Below are 21,587 nucleotides of genomic sequence, written 5' to 3'. Positions count from 1 at the left end.
CCCACGTCACTCATCTCATTTTAAAGAGTATCTCTTCTGCCCCCACATTATGCATTATCCTTTCCCTCCTTCCTTTCTTCAGATGTTCCAGAAAGCTAATGCTCTTAATCCTTTGGTCAGCCTCCTCTGGACTGTTCAGCCTCTCTCCTCAACAGCTTTTTGTGGTTTTATGCCCCAGATTGAATCAAAATGTGAACTCAGAGCTTTCACAGATTTTTAGATTAACTAATTAATGCTAGTAACAATATTTAAGATTTCATCCATCTAAAGTATGCCAAAGTTGAAAAATCCCATGTAAGTGATGTCGTTATTTCTAACATATTGCTTATGGCCCAATAACCTGTTTGTCATTCTGACTGCAGTCACAAATTAAGCTGGTGGTTTCAGGGTTCTAAGCCTTTCAATTACATTGCTCACTTTTCAGCAAATAATCATGAATATCCATCTGGACTATCCATGCAAAAAATGGTTCACTTTCCATCAATCTATTGAGTGCAGTGGAAAGGGGACCAAGACCATAACCCTGCTTCTCACTGTACATATGCACTGCAGAAATTGCCATTACCTCACTGGCTCCAGCTGTAGAAATCTTTACCCTTACAATCCTGGCTCCTTCTAAGCTATATGGTTGTTGGTTAGCTAGGAAATACAAAATGAAAAGGCTTGCTTGCCTCATATAATATGAGCAACTGCACATACTGCACTGCTGGGCTCTCTGCACAGCACATCACTAGTTTAAACATTATTGCTCTGATTGAACACTGCAACCTTAACCTTAAAGTTCACTTTTGTATTCGGTTGTCATCTCTGCTGAAGCTCACAGTATTAGAAACAGAGGGCCAAGATCTTTTGTATTTATTTCCAAGCAGCCCCATTGACATTAGCAGGATTGCTCAGGGAAACACAAGAGAGTAATTTGGTCCAAAGGACGAATCGAGATAAAGCTTGGTGTGCTCAGCAAGAACGTACAAATAGTTCTAAGATAATGGTGCAAAGTAACTCCATCATACTTCTGGTTTTTGATTTGCCTCGTAGACCCAGAAAAATAAAATCCCCTTTATTGTACAATTAAAAAATATCAACTAATAGTTTAAAACCATTAAAAAGTTCTGTATAACAAGAGCCAGATCTGCAGGAACTCATGCCAGGTAACCAGCTTACTTAGCTTGTAAGCCAGGGCTGGACTTAGGGAAAACGGCATGGGCAAACTTATATTTTGGCACACCTGGCCCTGCTGCCTCCCCTAGCTCCCTATCTAACCCCCATCCCTCCTGGCCCCCACTGCCTCCCCAGGCTCCCCACCCCCTGCATTACCCCTGGGCTCCACTGCCTCCTCCCACCCCCATTGCCCTGAGCTCCCTTCCATGGCCTCACACCCCAGGCCCACCCCGCTCCTTGCCTCTTGGCCACGGAGCTCCAGGCAGTTGCCCACATCACCCACCCATAAGACTGATTCTCCCTGTTCTAAGCTCTATGGGGCAGGTCTTTTTGGTCTGTTTACACAGCACCTACTGCAATGGGGTCCTGGTCCTTGATTGGGGCTCCATTGGGCTACTGCAATACAAATAATAAATAAGCAGCAGGGTGGGATGACAAGGATCCAGCCTCTTCAGGGGTCGAGGGGAAGCAAAGTACCAGGTTTTCCCGTGGAAGCACTGTCTGGACAAATATATAAGCTTAGGTATTATTTAAGCAACTTACAGTGTTCATGGAACATTTAAAAAATTCTTTTACCCTTCAGAGTGAAGTTGGTTAATGCTAGTCATAGAGACTTCACCAGGCAAGTTGTAAGCAGCCACTGTGTGTGGCTATGTACCTGTCAGTACCCCTTAATTGACTCATCTCCTGCATTATACCAGCTATTCCATAGCTGAGTCCCTCTTAAGTAAAAGACAACATGAGTATTCACTGGACATCCAGTTGAATCTACCAAGCTTATTTTACTTGTGCCCTAAATCAGGTTGCTTTGGGTCTTCCACCCTTCCAGGGCATCTGGTTATCTATCTACCCAATATAAAATGTAAAGCACTGATGACATCCTGTCATCCCCAAAATGCTCAGGTTTAGTGGACCTTTTCAATAGAAAGACTCACATAGGCCTGCAACTTGAAAAAAGGGACCATGATTGTTTTGAAAGCTGTTCCCTGCAGAGTTGAAGATGTAGGGAGAAATGTCCCAACCACCTGTGTTATTTGCATACTTCCTTCCCCAAGAAATTACAGTGTTATTCTTGGAGAGAGCTGCCCCTTCAGCAATTTGTGAGTAGAGCAACAGTGGCATCTAGTGATCAGGCAGGAAAATTACCATTATTTACAATTTAAAAAACTACTCTTTCAGTAACTGTTCTCTGAGATGTGTTGCTCGTGTGCATTCCATGTTAGGTGTGCGCACGCTGCATGGACCATCACCAGAGATTTTTTTCCCCTCAGTGCTATCGGTCAGGCTGGCTCTAGCACCCTCTGGTGCCGTGCATTGATGCACCAGTATAAGGGCCTGGCCGGCACTGCACCATTTCAATTCCTTCTTGCCAGCTAACTCCAATAGATGGGCAAGAGAGTGGGTGGTGGAATGAACATGAGCAACACATCTTGAAGAACAAAAGATACAGAAAGGTTAATAGCCTTTGTTTGTTTTTCTTTTTCTTTTTTGAGTGCTTGCTAATGTCTATTACACATTAGGTGACCATCAAGCAGTACCCAAGGAAGTGGGCTTGGAGTTCATGGACAAGTGGATTGCAACACTGCTCTCCCAAACCCTGGCATCATCTCAAGCCTACTGGGTGATGGTGTACTATGAGAAGAAAGTATGCACTGATGATCAGGTTGCTGCTCTGTGGATGTCTTGGATCAGGACCTGGGCCAGAAAAGCTGCTGCTGAAGTCTGAGCCTCACTGTCCTTGGCCAGAATTGCTCCACCAAAATGACTGTCGTGTAGCATATTGTGTGGTGATTTGTTGCTGCCTTCCATCCCTGAGATGTGATGTGCTGGAAGTTTATACTTTGTGACGTGCTTCAGGATCTTTTGGAATAAAAGGAACTCTCGTTTTCTCTCTCTTCCCCTTCCGCTGTCTTCATTTAATTATAATATATAAACTATTATGGGCAGAGGGCAGCGGATGAGTAGATTTCTTCTCAGGGTTGAAAGAATGTTTTTGAATGATTGCTGACATTTCTGCAGCCATAGTGTCAGCTGAAGCATGGATCAACACTTGACACAAGCATCAATTCATGATCAGCACTTCATCAATTAGGATTAACATTTCATCACAGTGGGATTCAGGGACACAAGCCTTCCTCTACTCATAGACTCATAGGTCAGAAGGGACCAATATGATCACCTAGTCTGACCTCCTGCACAAAGCAGGCCACAGAACCCTACCCATCTACTTCTGTAACAACCCCTAACCTATGTCCTAGTTATTGAAGTCTTCAAATTGTGGTTTGAAGACCTCAAGCTGCAGAGAGTCCACCAGCAAGTGACCCATGCCCCACGCTGCAGAGGAAGGCGAAAAACCTCCAGGGCCTCTGCCAATTTGCCCTGGAGGAAAATTCCTTCCCGACCCCAAATATGGCGATCAGCTAAACCCTGAGCATGTGGGCAAGACTCACCAGCCAGCACTCAGGAAAGAATTCTCTGCAGTAACTCAGATCCCATCCCATCCAACATCCCCTCACAGACCATTGAGCAGACTTATCTGCTGATAATCCAAGATCAATTGCCCAAATTAAACTATCCCATCATATCATCCCCTCCATATACTTATCAAGCTTAGTCTTAAAGCCAGATAAGTCTTTTGCCCCCACTACTTCCCTCGGAAGGCTGTTCCAGAACTTCACTCCCCTAATGGTTAGAAACCTTCGTCTAATTTCAAGTCTAAACTTCCTAATATCCAGTTTGTACCCATACGTCCTCGTGCCTACATTAGTACTAAACTTAAATAATTCCTCTCCCTCCCTAACGTTAATCCCCCTGATATATTTATATAGAGCAAGCATATCCCCCCGGAGCCTTCTTTTGGCCAGGCTAAACAAGCCAAGCTCTTTGAGTCTCCTTTCATAAGGCAGATTTTCCATTCCTCGGATCATCCTAGTAGCCCGTCTCTGAACCTGTTCCAGTTTGAATTCATCCTTCTTAAACATGGGAGACCAGAACTGCACACAGTATTCCAGGTGAGGTCTCACCAGTGCCTTATACAACGGTACTAACACCTCCTTATCTTTGCTGGAAATACCTTGCCTGATGCATCCTAAAACCGCATTTGCTTTTTTAACGGCCATCAGTGTTTCAAGCGGGATTCTTCAAAGACAAATACCATGTCCCTGAGCAGATCCAAAACAAGGAATGTTCAGAAGCCAGTGAACCTGTGAGAGAGTTTGCAGTGCAGGTCAGAGTTCCAGCATAGTGCACAGAGGGTCAAAACAGGGAGATAGGAATACAGTGGAGGGAGTACTATCTCCTAACTGTATGAGATTCAGACTCTTTGTTCTCCCCCTGAAGTCACAATCTACACTGCTCTCTCCCTTCTGCCACTATCTACACCTTATCGCTAGTCTTCTCTTACTCCCCAGGTTTTGGCCTACTGTGCTCTCCAGAGGTCCCATCCAACTCCTAATGGGTTTTTCCACTGATTTTAATGAAATCAGATTGGGCTTCTAGTCTTCTCCTATAAGCAATTCCAAATTTTGTTCACACTGCCTTCTCCCACCATAACAACTTCCTTGACATTTTATACCACCCTCAAGAGTCACTGCTGGTGATAAGCATTCGCATCTTTGGCTTCCACTTCTGCAATCTTTGGCCAATTTTGTTCCCTTGATCCTAAATCTATTATAACTAGGACCCTACCAAATTCGTGTCCATTTTGGTCAATTTCACGGTCATAGGACTTTTTAAAATGGTAAATTTCAAGATTTCAGCTCTCCAGCCGCCCAGCTCTGAAGGCAGCAGCGCAGAAGTAAGAGTGGCATGGTATGGTATTGCCATCCTTCTGCACTGCTGCTGGCAGGGCGCTGCCTTCAAAGCTGGGTGCCTGGCTAACAGCTTCCGCTCTCCAGATGCCCAGATCTGAAAAGAGCACAGACATAAGGGTGGGAACACCACAACCCCGCTAAGATAACCTTGCTTCCCCCCCTGCAACTCCCTTTTGGCTCAGGACCCCCAATTTGAGAAACTCTGGTCTCCCCTGTGAAATCTGGTCTTTTGTGGGCTTTTACTGTATACTATACAGATTTCACAAGGTGAGACCAGATTTCACAGTCTGTGACACGTTTTTCATGGCCATGAATTTGGTAGGGCCCTAATTACAATAACATAACTGACAATATTTTCACGGTTTACACAGTGTATTGGTATTTAAGAACAAAACAGGAACTAACCAGATGTATGTGTGTGTGTGTGTAATATACACAAAACATTATCTCTGTTGTAACTTTCATCCTTCCTCAGACCTCCACAACACTTCGGATGTTACCATTCTTTGTTGTGCTATGTCTGAATCAGAGTGCAAGCTCCTCCAGGCAGGGCCCTGTCCTGGAAAGCAACATTTCTGACACTTTACAAATAATTCATAAGAGTGAAAGCAAATTATGACCAGAGTTGTACCTATATTACAGGTGAGAGATCAAAGGAAAGAAGACAATGGAGGTTTGGAATGTGTGGCTTTGTATCAGGACCACCACTTAAATCCTGCTGTAGTTATTGACACTAACAGAGTAACTGTGGAATCCAGGTAGAGGTACTGAATTACAAATACAGGGGGTTCCTATACAGCACCTTGCAACAAAATGACAATTCAGTGGGAATGAGGAAGCAAAGGCCTGAGTGAATCCTGACATTTACCATTTCAGTGTCTTTCATCTTAATGTGTTTATTGTGCTTTTTACCCTTCACTTGTCTGTGTCTCCATTTTATTTATCTTTCATTGAGTGAAATAGGAAGTACTGCTACTGAGCTGCTGTGAATGAAGCTATCACCACCATCAAGCTAAACTGTTCTAGATTCCTGTACTGAGCTATCAAATTAACAGACCCACTCCCCCATCCCTCCCACACATACACAGTGAAATGTGCATAACTAAGGAAAACTCTCAGCAAATATATTATCGGTTAGTATAAATTAGAAGTGGACATTGGTGGGACACAGCATAGTCCAAACCTAAAGAGGGACGTGTGTGACAGATGGTAGAGTGAAACAGAGACTTCTTCAGTGTCTGAAAAGTGAGAGATTGTGAGAAAAATAATATCTCAAATGATCAGGAATCATAACAGATGTCTCATTAATGAGCAAGAAGGAAAATCTATCTGGGAGAAAGGAAAGAGATGGCATCATGCTGTGTTGCAGCCAAGCACCGGGTAAGGAAAGGCTACTGCTGAGAAATGGACACAAAGATCAAACTCAAGACCTGTTCTGGATGGATCATGCCTCATTCTGACCAATATCTGGATGCTCTGTCTCTTTTTGGTTTGTCATGGCAACAAAGTCTCATAACTGAATCATACCATTTTAACTTGTCCTCTGCTCTTTTGCTGTAGTGTTCTGGGAGTGACCATATGGCTAAATGGTCAGGAAATGACATCACAAAATGGCAACACCCTGAAATTTGGGCAACATCTTGGCAAGTCAAGGATTTTTTTTAAAGCATGTAGCATAGTAGGAAAATGGGACTTTTGAAGAGAGTCCTTTCCTATGTTAAGACTTCTGTTTAAGAGCTATAGGAGAAAGAAAGCAATGCTTTTGCACCATGTGATAATAAAACTGCTTATACTATATACATTAATTGTGCAAGAGCTGTTTAGTACAGTGTAATCTAGAGTTTTTAGTGTCATTTCACTTTCTCAGAGTAATTTTTATTGCCCTTTCAAGGCCTTTACTGCTCGAACAAATCTACTTGGTGTCCATCTAAGTTGTTCCACTCCTTGACTATACTGATTCAAGAAAAAAAGAGTTGAGCTCTCCTCATCCTGCAAAGGAAAAACAGAGATTATGCAACAGAGCCATCCCCAGGGTAGACTTTTGAGTCAGATACAGCGTGAACTTTACTCACTACTGAAAATTGGCTGAGGGTGCAACGTTGGTGGCACTAGGCTCACTTGAGATGATCACATACTGAAATGAGCAGCCCACAGAATCAGCTAATCTTTTTGGTCGTTCTATTTTCTGCCTATAGAAGTTTCATCCAAAAGGGAAACACAAACAAGCAGCAAAGAGTTCTTTGGCACCTTATAGACTAACAGACGTATTGGAGCATAAGCTTTCATGGGTGAATATCCACTTCGTCGGATGCATATGACGAAATGGATATTCATCCACGAAAGCTCATGCTCCAATACGTCTGTTAGTCTATAAGGTGCCACAGGACTCTTTACCGCTTTTACAGATCCAGACTAACACGGCCACCCCTCTGATATTTGACAAATAAGCAGGAGATTTACCTTGCCCTTCAAAAATCCTTCTCACCTTAATTGACACCGCCCCTTCCACACACTCCCTGCTTATTTATGGAAACAAATATAGGTTTATCAAAAAGATATTTTGAAAGGTGACAAATATTTTTTAAAACCTGCAGTGAACCCTGTGACCATTGGATGTTGCTGTTGCTCTAGCTGAAGCCGAAACAGCATCTCTCTGACAAAGGAGCAGGGGAGACAGAACATACCAAATCATTTTCGTTCATGTTGCAATCTCTACATTCAAGTAGTCCTGGTCTTAACATTTACTAGCCACTCACATTTGTAAAGATGTTTCATGAAAAAGAGTTCACGTTTCATTGGTGTCACCTTTTCAGAATAAAGCATTTTGAGTTAACATAGATGATTTTTGTACAGATTGCTTGGGAATTTATTTGCCATAGAATACTGAAAATTGCAATCTTAAAACCAACTAGAAAGACAAAGCTTTGTCTGGACAAAACACAGTTCCACAGACTTAAAAGCCTGACTTCATACGAATTCACAGCAAGCAACTGTTCAGAACAAGCATTTGGTTTATTACTACTTAAAGTGCACCTAATTCTATTACTAAGGAGGTGAAAGAAAATAAAGGTGGGGAAAATCTCACTAATTCTATGGCACAGATTGAGTCAGGTAAAGCAGACGTGACTGTAGCACAGGGATAGGTACCTATGGCATGTCTGCCGAAGGCGGCACACAAGCTGATTTTCAGTGGCACTCACACTGCCTGGGTCCTGGCCACCGATCCGGGGGGCTCTGCATTTTAATTTAATTTTAAATGAAGTTTCTTAAACATTTTAAAAACCTTATTTACTTTACATACGACAATAGTTTAGTTATATATTATAGACTTATAGAAAGAGACCTTCTAAAAACATTAAAATGTATTACCAGCATGCAAAACCTTAAATTAGAGTGAATAAATGAAGACTCGGCACACCACTTCTGAAAGGCTGTCGACCTCTGCTGTAGCAGGACAACAGAGACTATGAGGAGTCTACTCTGAAGTGACATAGTGGGGAACCAGGTCCAATGTGTCCATAATGGTAGAGTCAACATTACAGGAGCAAGCTGAATTTTTTTTGGAAGTTGAGTGCTTGAGTTTTCAACCTTGAAGTTGAATTATCCCTAGAGTTTTACATTTAGTTTCCCTGTTTGTCTGTTTGAATATATATGGAAAGAAATCCAGAGTTATTTGGCTTAAGAAACTTACAAGCTTTGGAAGTTTCACAACTGCGGAAAAGAGACACAGTATTCTGGGCTTTTGAGTAAAAATTATGAGCAATTGGCAAAAGAAATTAGAATAGAATTAATAATTAATCTTAAGATTCCATATCCTATACACAAGCCTATTTCTAAATCCATTTTAGTCAACTGGAGTGGGTCCACTTGCTTAAATGGGTGGGTTGACTTCCAATGAGACCTAGGTTCCTAAATCACTTTTGCAAGTGGGGCTTAAATTCCTAAGTCACTTGAATACTTTTGAAAATTCTGCCCACTGTCAACAGTTAATGTTAAATTTGACTTACCTTAAAATGACAAGAAACTACCGATTTTATTTTTTAAATCCACTGTAGCCAAGAAGTTTACCAACAAATCAACAACTCTCTATATATATCCTTAATCTTATTACTCTATGACTCTCCACGGCTTTTTCCTTTATAGTAGCAATTTGCAATGTCATGAAAGGGGGGTATGTTTTTCTTATTTTAGCTTCGCTGACCAACTTCAGACTGAAAATTGAAAAGAACTAACACCAGCAGACAAGACTTGCCACAGGAACAAAAACATTAAATGCTGCTGAATAGTTTTTGAATCACCATCCAACTGGTCCCATATGTTAGTGGTAATTTTCTGCACTGCAAGAGATGCTTTTGATTTCTATATCTGCCTGATTTATTGTTGTTTAATTGCAGTTCCACTAGCTAGGTAGGGAGCCATATTGATGAGATCTAAAGGCAGCTCCACTTAACCAAAAGGCAGGTAGTCATTCTGACAGACCCAGGCCAGTGGGGTGCAGGAGTCTGGTAGAGGGCAAATATACTGGTCACTAGGTGAGTAGTTTTCTGTTCCCTGAGTGACCAGAGCAGGGTCTGCACTAGAGTAGTCAGGAACTTGCTAGAACCAATTAAGGCAGACAGGCTGATTAGAATACCTGCAGCTAATCAAGGCAGGCTAATCAGGGCACTTGGGTTTTAAAAGGAGCTCTCTCCAGTCAGATGGGGAGGAGCCAGAGGAGAGGAAGTGCGTGTGAGGAGCTGGGAGCAAGAGGCGCAAGGAGCTGAGAGTGAGAGGGTGTGCTGCTGGAGGACTAAGGAGTACAAGCATTATCAGACACCAGGAGGAAGGTCCTGTGGTGAGGATAAAGAAGGTGTTTGGAGGAGGCCTTGGGGAAGTAGCCCAGGGAAGTGTAGCTGTCACACAGCTCTTATAAGAGGCACTATAGACAGCTGCAAATCCATAGGGCCCCGGGCTGGAACTTGAGTAGAGGACGGGCCCGGGTTCCCCCCAAACCTCCCAACTCCTGATCAGACACAGGAGGAGTTGACCCAGACTGTGGGGAAGATCACTGAGATGAGCAAATCTGCCAAGAAGCGCAGGACCCACCAAGGTACAGGAGGAACTTTGTCACATCATACAGAATGCTTTGTAGATGGGTATAGGCGACTAAGATGGAAAAGTTTCAGAGTAGTAGCCGTGTTAGCAAAGATGGAAAATTTATCTTCAGGGCCCTCACAGAGCCATGGAGCACCCTTTGAAGGGGAGAAGGAGGCAGCCCTACAGGTTCTCCTACATTAGATTTAAAAATTAGAAGCATGCCTCACATTGCAAATCAATGTTTATTTTACCACAGAACCATTATAATTTACATGGTGAGCCACAGTGCATCTTCCCTAATCTATCCATACATTACAATAGCACAATTTTCAAGGATACATATTTATACATCTGTTAACCACTTTGTCCCCATTATTTCATTTAAAGAATTAAACTATTTAGAAACTTTTTTGGACACATACACACACAACAATCAATACATATTTATTTTCAGAAATATAAAGTGCTGATGGTACATCATCGTTTTTTAGTCCCGCTGTTCCCGTTGGCGGACTTGTTGAAACTTTTACTCATTTGTGGAAAGTGCACTGTTGGAGTTCTTTCAGTAGGGCCATATAAACCTAAATTGCGGGCTGCAGTTGACTTCCGAAGGGGTTTGACACTGGGGAAAGGGCTAAACACTTGTAATTTAGGATTGCTGGCTTGGGAAGATTTAGCCAATGTTCCACTGTCACTGGATAAACTAGGTGATTCTGATACGTGTGTTGGGCAGGACTGATTGGACATTGGTTCAGCATCAGGTTTGTTATTTTGGGTTAGTTCCAGAGCTTCTAATTTCAGCTGAACCACTGACATATTTGCATTGGTGTCCTTGTAAAGTGCCTCAGTTGACTGTCCATCAGCTTTCCGAATAGTCCTGTTATCCAAGCCACTTCCCTCTCTTTCCCCCAAATCAGAATTGCTTGGAGGATCCTCCTTTGCACTGCAGCTATTTGGTTTGCAGCCTTCACTCTGCTCTTCTATGAGTCCTATGGTATCCCCATAGCTCATCTGGCATTTGGCTCTAGCTATGTTCTTTCGATGTACTCGGATGTGAGTGCGCCAGGGAGAGTTGAGTTTCGTTTTAAGATCTTCATGGGGAATGGGTGACATTTTGCCCCCTGTGTGACTTGGGATATGAATGACCGCATTCTTGGCAGCTCTATTAGTCACCCTCATCTTCTTTCCTAAAAGAAGGTGGTTTATCACTGGAGAATGGTTTACCTGAGAAGGGAGAAGACTGGTAACTGGCCCTTTGTCTGAAAGAGAAAGTAAAAAAAACAAAACAAAAAAAAATGCAGTCTTAAAGAACAAAAACAAATCATTACATCAGTGCACTAATCAAACAGTCGCAATGCTGTTTTTTGTGATGATTTGTAGGACTGACCCTAGTGGAAACTGAATTCCTCTAACACTGTAGTGTATCTTCAAGTCAAAAACAGAGAGGAAAAGTATGGCAAAAGCTTTCCCTCATCCCACCTCCTTTCTTACTGTTAATTTCTAAACCAGTAACTACTACTAAGATAATAGATATCTGGAAACTGGTTCCATCATTTTAAGAATTGCAGGTGGGAGCATGACAGTAGGTGGGACATTGTAGAAATGTAGAAAGTATTGCCAATATGGTTTTGCTTTGTATTTGTTTAGAGCTGAGCATAGCCCTCCACAGGGCTTTTTACTCTTATAGGGTACCTATACATGCTACAATACAAAGGTTAACATTAACCTTGGCCTTAGCAAGTCCCTCATCTCTTAGATTCTTCCTTCAATAGTGAGAGGCAATTCAGTCTCTACACTAGGTCAGTCACACAGGCCTCTCCTTGAGTAGAGGTCTGGAAAATGCACCCATTTATTTTTAATAGACATCTGTCTATGCTGAACTGGAACCAGGACAAGCTAGCTTATTATTTTCATCAGAACTTCCGATTTTACCAGAGTGACAGACTCAGACTTAATGTGTTAAAACTATAAATTAGCCCATTAATCATGATTAGCAAAATCAGAAAGGGTTTGGCTATCATTGGAAATGAGGATCTTACTATTGCATTGTTTCAGTTTGGCCAGAGCTTCTGTTTGCACTCAATGTATCACCAGTATTTTAAAAATCAATATTTTTTTTCTTTTCATGTGAATGTAACCATCATGAAACCTGCTAGACTGACTGTTCTGGGGACTAAAATCCTCCGTGTACAGACTAGGTATAGCACTAATGGAACAAACTTTCCCACAGTGGCCTATCAATGTGTTTCAACTGTGACTTGGAGGGAGCACCTCTAGCGGTGATATGGGAGTTTAGTCTCCAGGCCTATTAAAATCCTCACCCTGTCTGCTGATGCTGCCCCCATGATTGCCAATCGGTGCCAATTGTGGTAGTAGTTTTTATCATGTGGATCTCTCTCCATGAGGAAATGGACTGGGAACCAACTCATTTCCCACATACTAACTACCATCCTGGACTGGATTTGAACTGTCAATCCTGGAGCTACAATTGACTATTTGATGGCACAGTTCCCTTGACTTCAACAAACTGATTTAAATGGAGCTATGGTAATTTACACCAGCTGAGGATCTATCCCGTGGTTCTTAAAGTATACTATTGTCATTTCTTTAACAATGTATAAGTACTGTCAAGTCCAAGGATGCCGCAGATTTTAACACGTTCAGCAGTGAAACCAATGTGATATACCCAGATAGCAAAGACATTTTTAGATACCATTATTCAGCTGGTCCCTGGGACCTAACAAGATCCCAGGGTCGTCATCTTCAGACCCTGATAAAAGAAAAACAAAGAAATCATCTTATATACGATTTGTTTGTACAAAATTGCTTCTGCCACATCACTAATGTATTGTATTGCAAGTTCATTCATTCTCTTTTGTTCTCTCTCTACATATGAATAATTTAAAGACACAAAAAACATTTTTGCCTCTTTTCAGATAGTGAAGTTGGTTTGTAAAGAATAAAGGGGAAGATCATGCTCTGATACATTACCTGCTCTGATATACACCTGGTGAACCTGTTGCTGCTGCTTCTTTTTTATTCGTGAATACTGCCTTTTCAATGCATTAATGTCAGTGGTCATACGTTCCATCATCATACTGTTAAAAGCAGCATGGTATTCGCTTCTACAGGAGTCTATTGCCCCTGGACTTAGTTCTGCAATATTACTAGAGCCCAAACTCTGTTCTTCATTCTGATCTGTACACAGTTGGAAAAAGCAAGGGGGAAGAATACATCAGAATTTTCTGTGCTCTACTAATCATTAACCAAGGAAATGCACGAGGAAATTATGCCGAACTCCTGTTATTTTAACTACATTGTGTAATAAAAACAGCTATTATAACTGTATTGTAAGTCTAAATTTTTAACTTAGTATAATTTATTAAACCTTCCAGTACACCTTACACATATAAACTGAATTTCTTGTTTGCATAAAAAACATACAGAGCAGTCACTGAAGTGGGCATTTCACATGACCAAGTAGTAAACAAAGATTCTCAGTTACAAAGTGATTAGAAGTTGAGGCCACCACTCCATGAACAGATACGTAACTTTGTTACAGTCAAACTAGTCATTTGGTCAAATGAGACTGACTATCTGACAGAGATCAGCAAGGAGGGAGGGTGCAGCAGAATCATCAGGCGTGGGGGGAAGCAGAAGAGGCAGGCTGCTAGGGAGTTTGTATGATCAAAGAGTGGCAGAGCAACAGGAGCAGCGCAACTTATTTTCCCAGCTGTTTCTGATGTGCCACTAAAATGGCAATTCAGAGTCAAAGGGATAACTTATTTCATAGGATGTTTGTTTGGATTAGGTCTAGTTAATGGTTTAACATTCTGAGTAAGTGTCAGTCTGAGGTAGCAGCTGGGGACTTGCAGTCCTCCAGGAAAAGAAAGAAAACAACATCAAACAGAGAATTCTAGCATACAGATCTCAGCAAATACAAGCAGAAGGAATGGTGAATTTAAATACAACAGAAATAGTTTCTGGTAAAGAGGCAGACAGCATAACTGTAACCACTCCACTCGAAGGCAAAGGTCTGGGAGATCTAAGGAAGATTTTTGGTGTTACCCGAAAAATAATAAAAATTAACAATATTATTGGCTGCCAATCAGGGACACCAAGAAGGTTTTTCTTGTAACCACTCCTGTGCATCTCAAGAACTATTGAAAGAAAATGATGTAAAACCTGAGAAAGTTGTATCTTTGAGATAAAATGTTCAGAGAGAATCCTCCAGTGGGGATCACAAAAATCAGACTCTAAAGCTATTATATCACATACAGGAAAGCTATTTTAGGTAAAATTTTAGGTTTCTAAAATGTATTATAATTTTGCTCTCCTTATGAGGCTTGCACAGTAGGACTCATGGTACTGAGTGAAAGATTGGGGGATATGAAAATAGGATCAATGAATTTTTGTATAACACTCTGAAACATATTAAAATAGTTTTCTATAAAATTTGTTATTTACAGAGTAAATGATGGTGTGGAATGGTATAAAGATTTTACAAGGGTGGGGTGGGGTTGACCTGCATAACTCACTCATGGATTCTGATGCTATATAAACACATGGTAACAAAAAACAGGATTTTTTTTTTTTAAGTTAGAGTCGTAAGGCCATATTCCATTATCTTTGGGATTCTCAAAAGTGCTGAGCACTTAAAAGCTCCTGTTCAGCTAGTTTTAGGATTTTTTGGGTAATAATCATGGCTAAAATCTTTATTCCACACCATCAAGTATTGTAGTCATACAGGCGTTCAATTTAGTAGGCAGAGTATCTAAAGATTGTACAGCAAGTTACAGAAGATCCACAATGGTCTCTGAATACAATTCAAACTACAACTTTCATAATTTCAATTAACCTGCAGGTGAATCAAGCTCACACAAATTGGACTGCATAATTCAGAATGAAATCAAGTTGCATTTACCTTTGATCTGTTTTTGGTACTTCTGTAGTTCTGGTGCCAAGAGCCCACTGAATGGTCCAAGGCAGCCAACTGCATTGGCAACCGAATCTTCATCATCCAGGTCATTCTCCTCATCACTATCTCTGGTTCTGCCTGGCCTTCTGCCAAATGAAAACAAATGGAAAAGAAAGCAGATCTTAGATACATCAGTGCATTAATTACTAACTGATCATTCCTAAATGCCTTCATCTACTTTAGAAGTGCAATGGAAAAAGCAACTGTATTAGCCTCTCTGCTGTACAGATGAATGGTGGCTATATTAGACTACAGGGAATAAAAGATTTTTCTGGACGTATTACAGACTTACCCTGAAACTGAAGTTGATTTTATTGCTGCAGGGAATGGAGTAATGTTGTATGTATATTTCTCCCTTAATTCTGCCAGTTGTGGAAAAGGAAACTGAGCCATGGAATAAACAGTCTAGGAAAAAAATGCACCTTTTAAAATTGTGCTGTTAACAATGGTCCCACTAAAAACTGCAGCACTGTATAGATTTCATAGGCTTGCAGGATTAAACACTGGACATTCACATATAGAAAAGGAAACATGAAAGGTCTGATTTTATGATGCAATCGACACTTCCTCAAGGAAAAACAAAGAATGACTCACTAGAAAAATACATAGTCCAAAGAAGAAACATACATAGCTGGTAACATGAGAGCTAGTGTATAAGCATATGCCTGTACAATGGCTTGTGTGTCTCAAAGAAATACCTCCTGGATATATAGGATATTTTGAAAGAGACAGTTTATGAAAATGTGGTTTCTGACACGATTGTTCACTTGCCCTAATACAAGAAGGTCAGATCCTTTCAACTACTGTATTTATTTAGCATCACATCTAATCCACTCACTGCCAGCAACTTACAAAAACCTCACACACTGATTTACATTAGAAATTACTAAAAAAATTGTCATTAAAACAAAAAGCAAACAAAACATATGGCATGTCACACACCTAGCAAGAGCCTGCAGGTGCTTTTGCAATACAAATAATAATTATAGCAGACTTACAGATGTTGTTTGCAGAGGCGGTGGAGAATAAATACAATGGAACATTTATAATGCATTTTAACTGATGGCACAAGAAGACTGGAAAACAAAACTTATGGAAAGTTACCCACAACAGAAATTCCACTTGAAAAAGCATTGAATTCATTATCTATGTTGAGGCTGAGAAAGACACTAAATAGTTAATTAGTTTTCAGTGCTCCTCTTTAATTTCTGTTTTCTCCACCTGCCTAGATAATTACAGTTTCTCAATCCTGGGGGCGAAATTCTGCCTCCACTCAAGTCAAGACGAGTTTTGCCATTGACGTCAATGGGACCAAGATTTTACCCCTATTTATTATTAATGGATTCCGAAGGGGAGTCTGGGATCAGCATTCATGTCATGCTCCCCATCAGTACCCAGCTCGGGCCGGGGAAGTTAATGATCTAACCAGTTGTGGATGAATCCTGTCATGTGCCACCTGAGGCAAGTTGGGCACATTCTAAGAAGAAGAATGGATTCCAACTACAAAAAAAGGTTACTTACCTTTCTGTAACTGTTGTTCTTTGAGATTGTTGCTCATATCTATTCCAGTTAGGTGTGTGCGCACACCGTGTGCATGGAAGTCGGAAACTTTTTCCCTAGTAGCTACCTGTCACGCCGGCTGGGGAGCCCCCTGGAGTGGCACCGATATGGTGTTCTATATGAGACCCTGCTGGCCCAACCCCCCTTCAGTACCTTCTTGCCGACTACTCCTACAGAGGGGAAGGTGGGTGGGAATTGAATAGATATGAGCAACACATCTCGAAAAACAACAGTTACAGAAAGGTAAGTAACCGTTTTTTCTTCTTCAAGTGATTGCTCATATCAATTCCAGTTAGGTGACTCCCAAGCCTTACCTTGGAGGTGGGATCGGAGTCAAGGAACCGCAGACTGGAGGACTGCTCTTCCAAAGGCCGCATCATCCCAAGACTGCTGGACGACGGCATAGTGGGACGTAAAGTGTGAACCGAGGCCCACGTAGCAGGCTGCAGATTTCCTGGAGAGGGATGTGTGCCATGAAGGCAGCTGATGACGCCTGAGCTCTCTTAAAGTGAACTCTAACAGCAGGCACACGGATGTTTGCCAGGTTATAGCAAGCACGAATGCACCCAGTGATCCACGAAGATATTCATTCATTGAGTGGAAACCAGAGCGCCTTTCATCCGCTCCGCAATGGCGACATACAACTGGGTTGTTTTACGAAAGGGCTTTGTTTGGTCTATATAGAAGGTGAGTGCCCTTCTAACATCAAGAGAGTGGAGATGCCGTTCACGAAGGTCAGCATGTGGTTTTGGGTAGAAAACCGGTAGGAAGATATCCTGACTCACATGGAACCAGGACAACACTTTTGGTAGGAAGGCTGGGTGAGGTCTTAGTTGAACTTTATCTTTATGAAAGACAGTATAGGGCGGCTCACATGTGAAAGCTCATAGTTCAGACACTCGACGTGCGAAAGTGATGGCCACTAGGAAGTCGACATTCCAGGAGAGGTTAGAGAAGTGAGCAGGAGGCCAGCGACTCAAAAAGAGGGCCCATAAGGCAACAGAGGACCAAGTTAAGGTCCCATGCAGGCACAGGTGGCTCCATTGGAGGATGGATTTTCTCCAGGCCTTTGAGGAAATGCCACATGACTGGGTGTGCAAACACAGAGCACCCGGCCACGCCTGGGTGAAATGCAGAGATAGCCACGAGGTGGACTTTAAGGGATCCAAAGGCTAGGTGCTGGTCCTTTAGAAACATCAGATAGTCCAAGATGCACAGAATTGGAGCCTGAAGCAGGGGTACCTGTCACTGAGCGCACCAGCTGGAAAACCTTTTCCACTTGGCTTTGTAGGTAAGCCTAGTTGACAGCTTCGACTTTCAAGAAGCACCCGCCTTACCGAGTCCAAACAGGCGTGTTCAGCCTGGTTTAGCCACAGATCCTTCAGGCCATGAGGTGGAGCGACTGAAGGTCCAAGGTGCAGGAGATTACTGTGGTTCTGAGAGATGAGGTCGGCACTGAGAGGGAGATGCAGGGGAGCCTGGATTGACAGATCCAGTAGGGTTGGGTACCAACACTGATGCAGCCAGGCAGAGGCTATCAGAATTACATCTGTCTTGTCCCGGCGGACCTTGATGAGTTAACCTTGTGTACCAATGGGAACGGAGGGAAAACAAAGCAAATGACCCGACCATGTGATCTGGAAGGTGTCTGCTATTGAGCCCGGACTGTGGCCCCAGAAGGAACAGAAGGCTGGGCACTTCCTGTTGGTCCACAAAACAAACAAGTCTACTCGGGGAAACCCCCAGGAAACCCCCAGAAAATAGAATGAATGATATCCGGAAGTATCGACCATTCGTGAGTGAGAAGGTGCCTGCTCAAGCTGTCTGCCAGAACATTCTGAACACCTGACAGGTACGAGGCCTGGAGACTGATGGAGTTGGCTAAGCAGAAGTTGGGCTTCTTGGCAGAGTGGCGATGAGCAGTCTCCGCCTTGTTTGTTCAGGTAGAAGAACATGGCCATGGTGTTGTCTGTTAGGACTGCCAGGTAGTGGCCCTGCAAGTGAAGGAGAAAGGCTTGGCACGCACAGCGAATAGCCCTGAGTTCTTTGATGTTGATGCGCAATGACATCTCGCTCTCATGCCATAAGCTCTCCATTGTTAGACTGCCGAGGTGGGCCCCCTCTCCGAGGGCAGATGCATCTGTGACTAGGGTAAGGGTGGGTTGGGGGGAGGGGGGGGGATGGAACGGGACCCCGGCACCCAGCATCCGAGGATCCAGCCACCATTGCAGGGAGTCGAGTATGCACTTCGGGAGCGTGACGACCATTTCTAGATTGTTGCATCCTGGCCAATAGGCTGAAGCCAACCACGTCTGTAGCGGTCTGAGCCATAGTCTGGTGTCCTGCACCATGTAGGTACAGGATGCCATGTGACCCAGCAATCTGAGGCATTGCCTTACTGTGGTGGTGAGCAACTTGCAGAGGCTGGTAATTATGCCTGCTATAGCCAGGCGCCATGCTTCCAGAAGGAAAGCCCTCACTTGGTTTGCATCCAGAACTGCACCTATGAACTCTATTGTTTGAGTGGGTGCGAGGATGGATTTGCTGATGTTTACCATGATATCCAACTGAGTGAACATGTCCATGACTAGACGTACCTGGGACTGGACATCACGGTTAGACCGGCCCTGTATAAGCCGGTTGTCGAGGTACGGGAAGACGGGCACGTGGTGATCTCGAAGAAAGGCTGCCATGACAGCCATGTACTTGGTCAAGACGCGAGGGGCTGTGCACAAGCTAAACAGGCAGGCTGTGAACTGATGGTGCGTCTTGCTTACCACAAAGCGAATGAAACGTGTGAGACGGAGTAATTGAAATGTGAAAGCACGCGTCTTTCATATTGAGGGCGGCATACCAGTCTCCTGGATTCAGTGAAGGAATGATAGTGGCTAAGGAGACTATATGGAACTTCAGGTTGATAATGTGCTTCTTGAGCTCCCTGAGGTCCAGAATGGGCCTTAGGCCTCCCTTTGCCTTGGGGACAAGGAGATAGTGGGAATAGAAACACTTGCCCTTGAGCTCCTGAGGATCTTCCTCCACTGCCTCTAGGGCAAGGAGAGATTGAACCTCCTGGATGAGGAGTTGCTCATGAGAAGGATCCCTGAAGAGGGACGGGGAAGGAGGGTGGGAAGGCATGGAAATGGATAGAATATCCCGTCTCTACTGTGTGGAGGACCCAACAGTCCCATGTGATATGGGACCAGGCATGGCAGAATCGGGATAGACAGTTCAGAAATGGGTAACTGTCCAGGATGAGAGCTGGTAGTCCATCCTCGGGCACACCTTCTAAATGGGCACTTAGGGCCCGGGGGAGGCTTAGACTGTCCTTGACCCTGTCGGGGGGGGCGGCATGAGATGGTCTACGTTGGAAGCATCTGTTTCTCCGATGAGAAAAGTCCTGCCTCGGTCTAGGCGGGAAGGCACGCTGTTGGGTGGTCTGAGGTTTAAATGCCTTTCGTTGATTAGCCGGGGTATGCATACCTAAAGATTTGATAGTGTTTCTCGTGTCCTTTAAGGTATGCAAGCGGGAATCAGTTTTCTCTGCAAACAAGCCCTGACCATCAAAGGGGAGGTCTTGGATGGTGTTTTGGACCTCCGGCAGGAGACCCGAGGATTGTAACCAGGCATTTCGTCGCACGGCAATGCCAGAAGCCAGAGTCCGCAGCATCAAGGGAACCTTGGAGAGAGGTCTGGGCAACCAATTTACCTTCCCCAGCAATGGCCCTGAGTTCCGTACGGGCCTCCACTGGGAGAAGATCTTGGAATTTGAGGACCGAAGACCAAGAGTTAAAGTTATATCTACTGAGGATCGCCAACTGGTTAGTGATCCTAAGCGAGACACCCCCAGTAGAATAAACCTTTCTCCCCAAAAGGTCTAAGTGTTTAGCGTCCTTTGATTTGGGCGCAGGCCCTTGCTGGCCCTGTCTTTCTCTGGTGTTTACTGCCTCCGCTACAAGTGAGCATGGGACAAGGTGAATGAAAAGGTACTTGTAGCCCCTGGTAGGAACAAAGTATTTTCTTTCTACCCCCTTGGCTGTGGGAGGGATAGAGGCAGGGGTTTGCCAGAGAGACTTGGCGTTACTCTGAATAGTCTTATTCATGGGGAGGGCCACCCTGGAAGGCTCCTCCGGGCCTAGAATGTCCACCATCGGGTCCTCTTCCTCCACAACCTCCTCAACTTGGAGGTTCATATTAAGGCCAATGTGCTGAAGCAGTTCTTGGAGGACCCTAAAGTTCACTGGGGGTGGACAAGACATGGATGTGCCAGCCACGGCCTCATCAGGGGAAGGCGAAGACGACTCCACCGGGAGAGCGGCAGCAGGGACCACCTCTTGGTCAGCCACAGGTATCTCCTCTGGGGCCCCCGGGGTAGCCCTTACCATGGGTGCTAACTCCTCGGGTAGATCCGAGTCCGGAGGAGGACGGCTGAGGGTTGCCTCGGGAGGATGGGTGTCTGAACGCGACAATGGCTGGGCCCCTGGAGGGGGCACCTTGGGCCTGATGGTATGCCCAGGGGGTCCAGAATTGCCACTGAGGCTGTCAATTGGGCACAGGGGGGTTTTGTCCAAGGCTTCCCGGTCCTGACCGGGGAATATCCGAAGCCCCTGAAGCTCTCCCCGACCTCCCAGAGGGGGATTGGGACCGCGATGGCCAAGGAGGGGCGATGTATGAGTGTAGTAAGGGGGGCACCAAGCCCCTTGCTAGCTGAGGGTCATAAGGAAACCGGTGCTGTGAAGCCGATCACAATCGAGAGCAGTGCCACGAGGAAGAGCGGTGCCATGTTGTAGAGCAGTGCCACGCTGTTGAGCGGTGCCGCGACGGGAAGGGGTAGTAGGCCGTTGGCCGGTGCCGTGGCGACAGTCGGCTCGGTGATTGGTGTTCCATGTGGCGGTGGTCTGTATGGTGCCGCAAGGTTGCTGAGTGAGACCCGGACCTCAAGCAGGACCGCGTTCCAGCAATCGACCACGACCTCGAGTGGGAGCAGTTCCGAGGGTCAGGGCTGC

At 44.0% G+C, this 21,587-nt stretch overlaps 1 protein-coding gene across 10 annotated transcripts in view; it reads right to left on the bottom strand.

Moving 5' to 3' along the window:
- Nucleotides 1-10,269: 10,269 nt before the first annotated feature.
- Nucleotides 10,270-21,587, bottom strand: part of TBC1D30 (TBC1 domain family member 30) — a 106,850-nt gene continuing 95,532 nt past the window's right edge. For 8 of the 10 annotated variants that reach the window (XM_032775239.2, XM_032775241.2, XM_032775250.2 and 5 more), the window contains 5 exons: nucleotides 15,317-15,429; nucleotides 14,971-15,110; nucleotides 13,038-13,244; nucleotides 12,760-12,816; nucleotides 10,270-11,305 (listed from right to left, as the gene is read on the bottom strand). In XM_032775239.2, the coding sequence (XP_032631130.1) occupies nucleotides 10,524-11,305; nucleotides 12,760-12,816; nucleotides 13,038-13,244; nucleotides 14,971-15,110; nucleotides 15,317-15,429 (1,299 nt within the window). In that variant the 3' untranslated portion in view covers nucleotides 10,270-10,523. The remainder of the gene's footprint in view (nucleotides 11,306-12,759; nucleotides 12,817-13,037; nucleotides 13,245-14,970; nucleotides 15,111-15,316; nucleotides 15,430-21,587) is intronic. The other 2 variants (XM_032775240.2, XM_075066162.1) reach the window with 1 other exon arrangement.

Source organism: Chelonoidis abingdonii, chromosome 1 (assembly GCF_003597395.2).
Source record: "Chelonoidis abingdonii isolate Lonesome George chromosome 1, CheloAbing_2.0, whole genome shotgun sequence".
NCBI classification, from domain to species: domain Eukaryota; kingdom Metazoa; phylum Chordata; order Testudines; family Testudinidae; genus Chelonoidis; species Chelonoidis abingdonii.
Note: the sequence above shows the minus strand (reverse complement) of the source record. Positions and strands in the feature narration are given on the sequence as shown.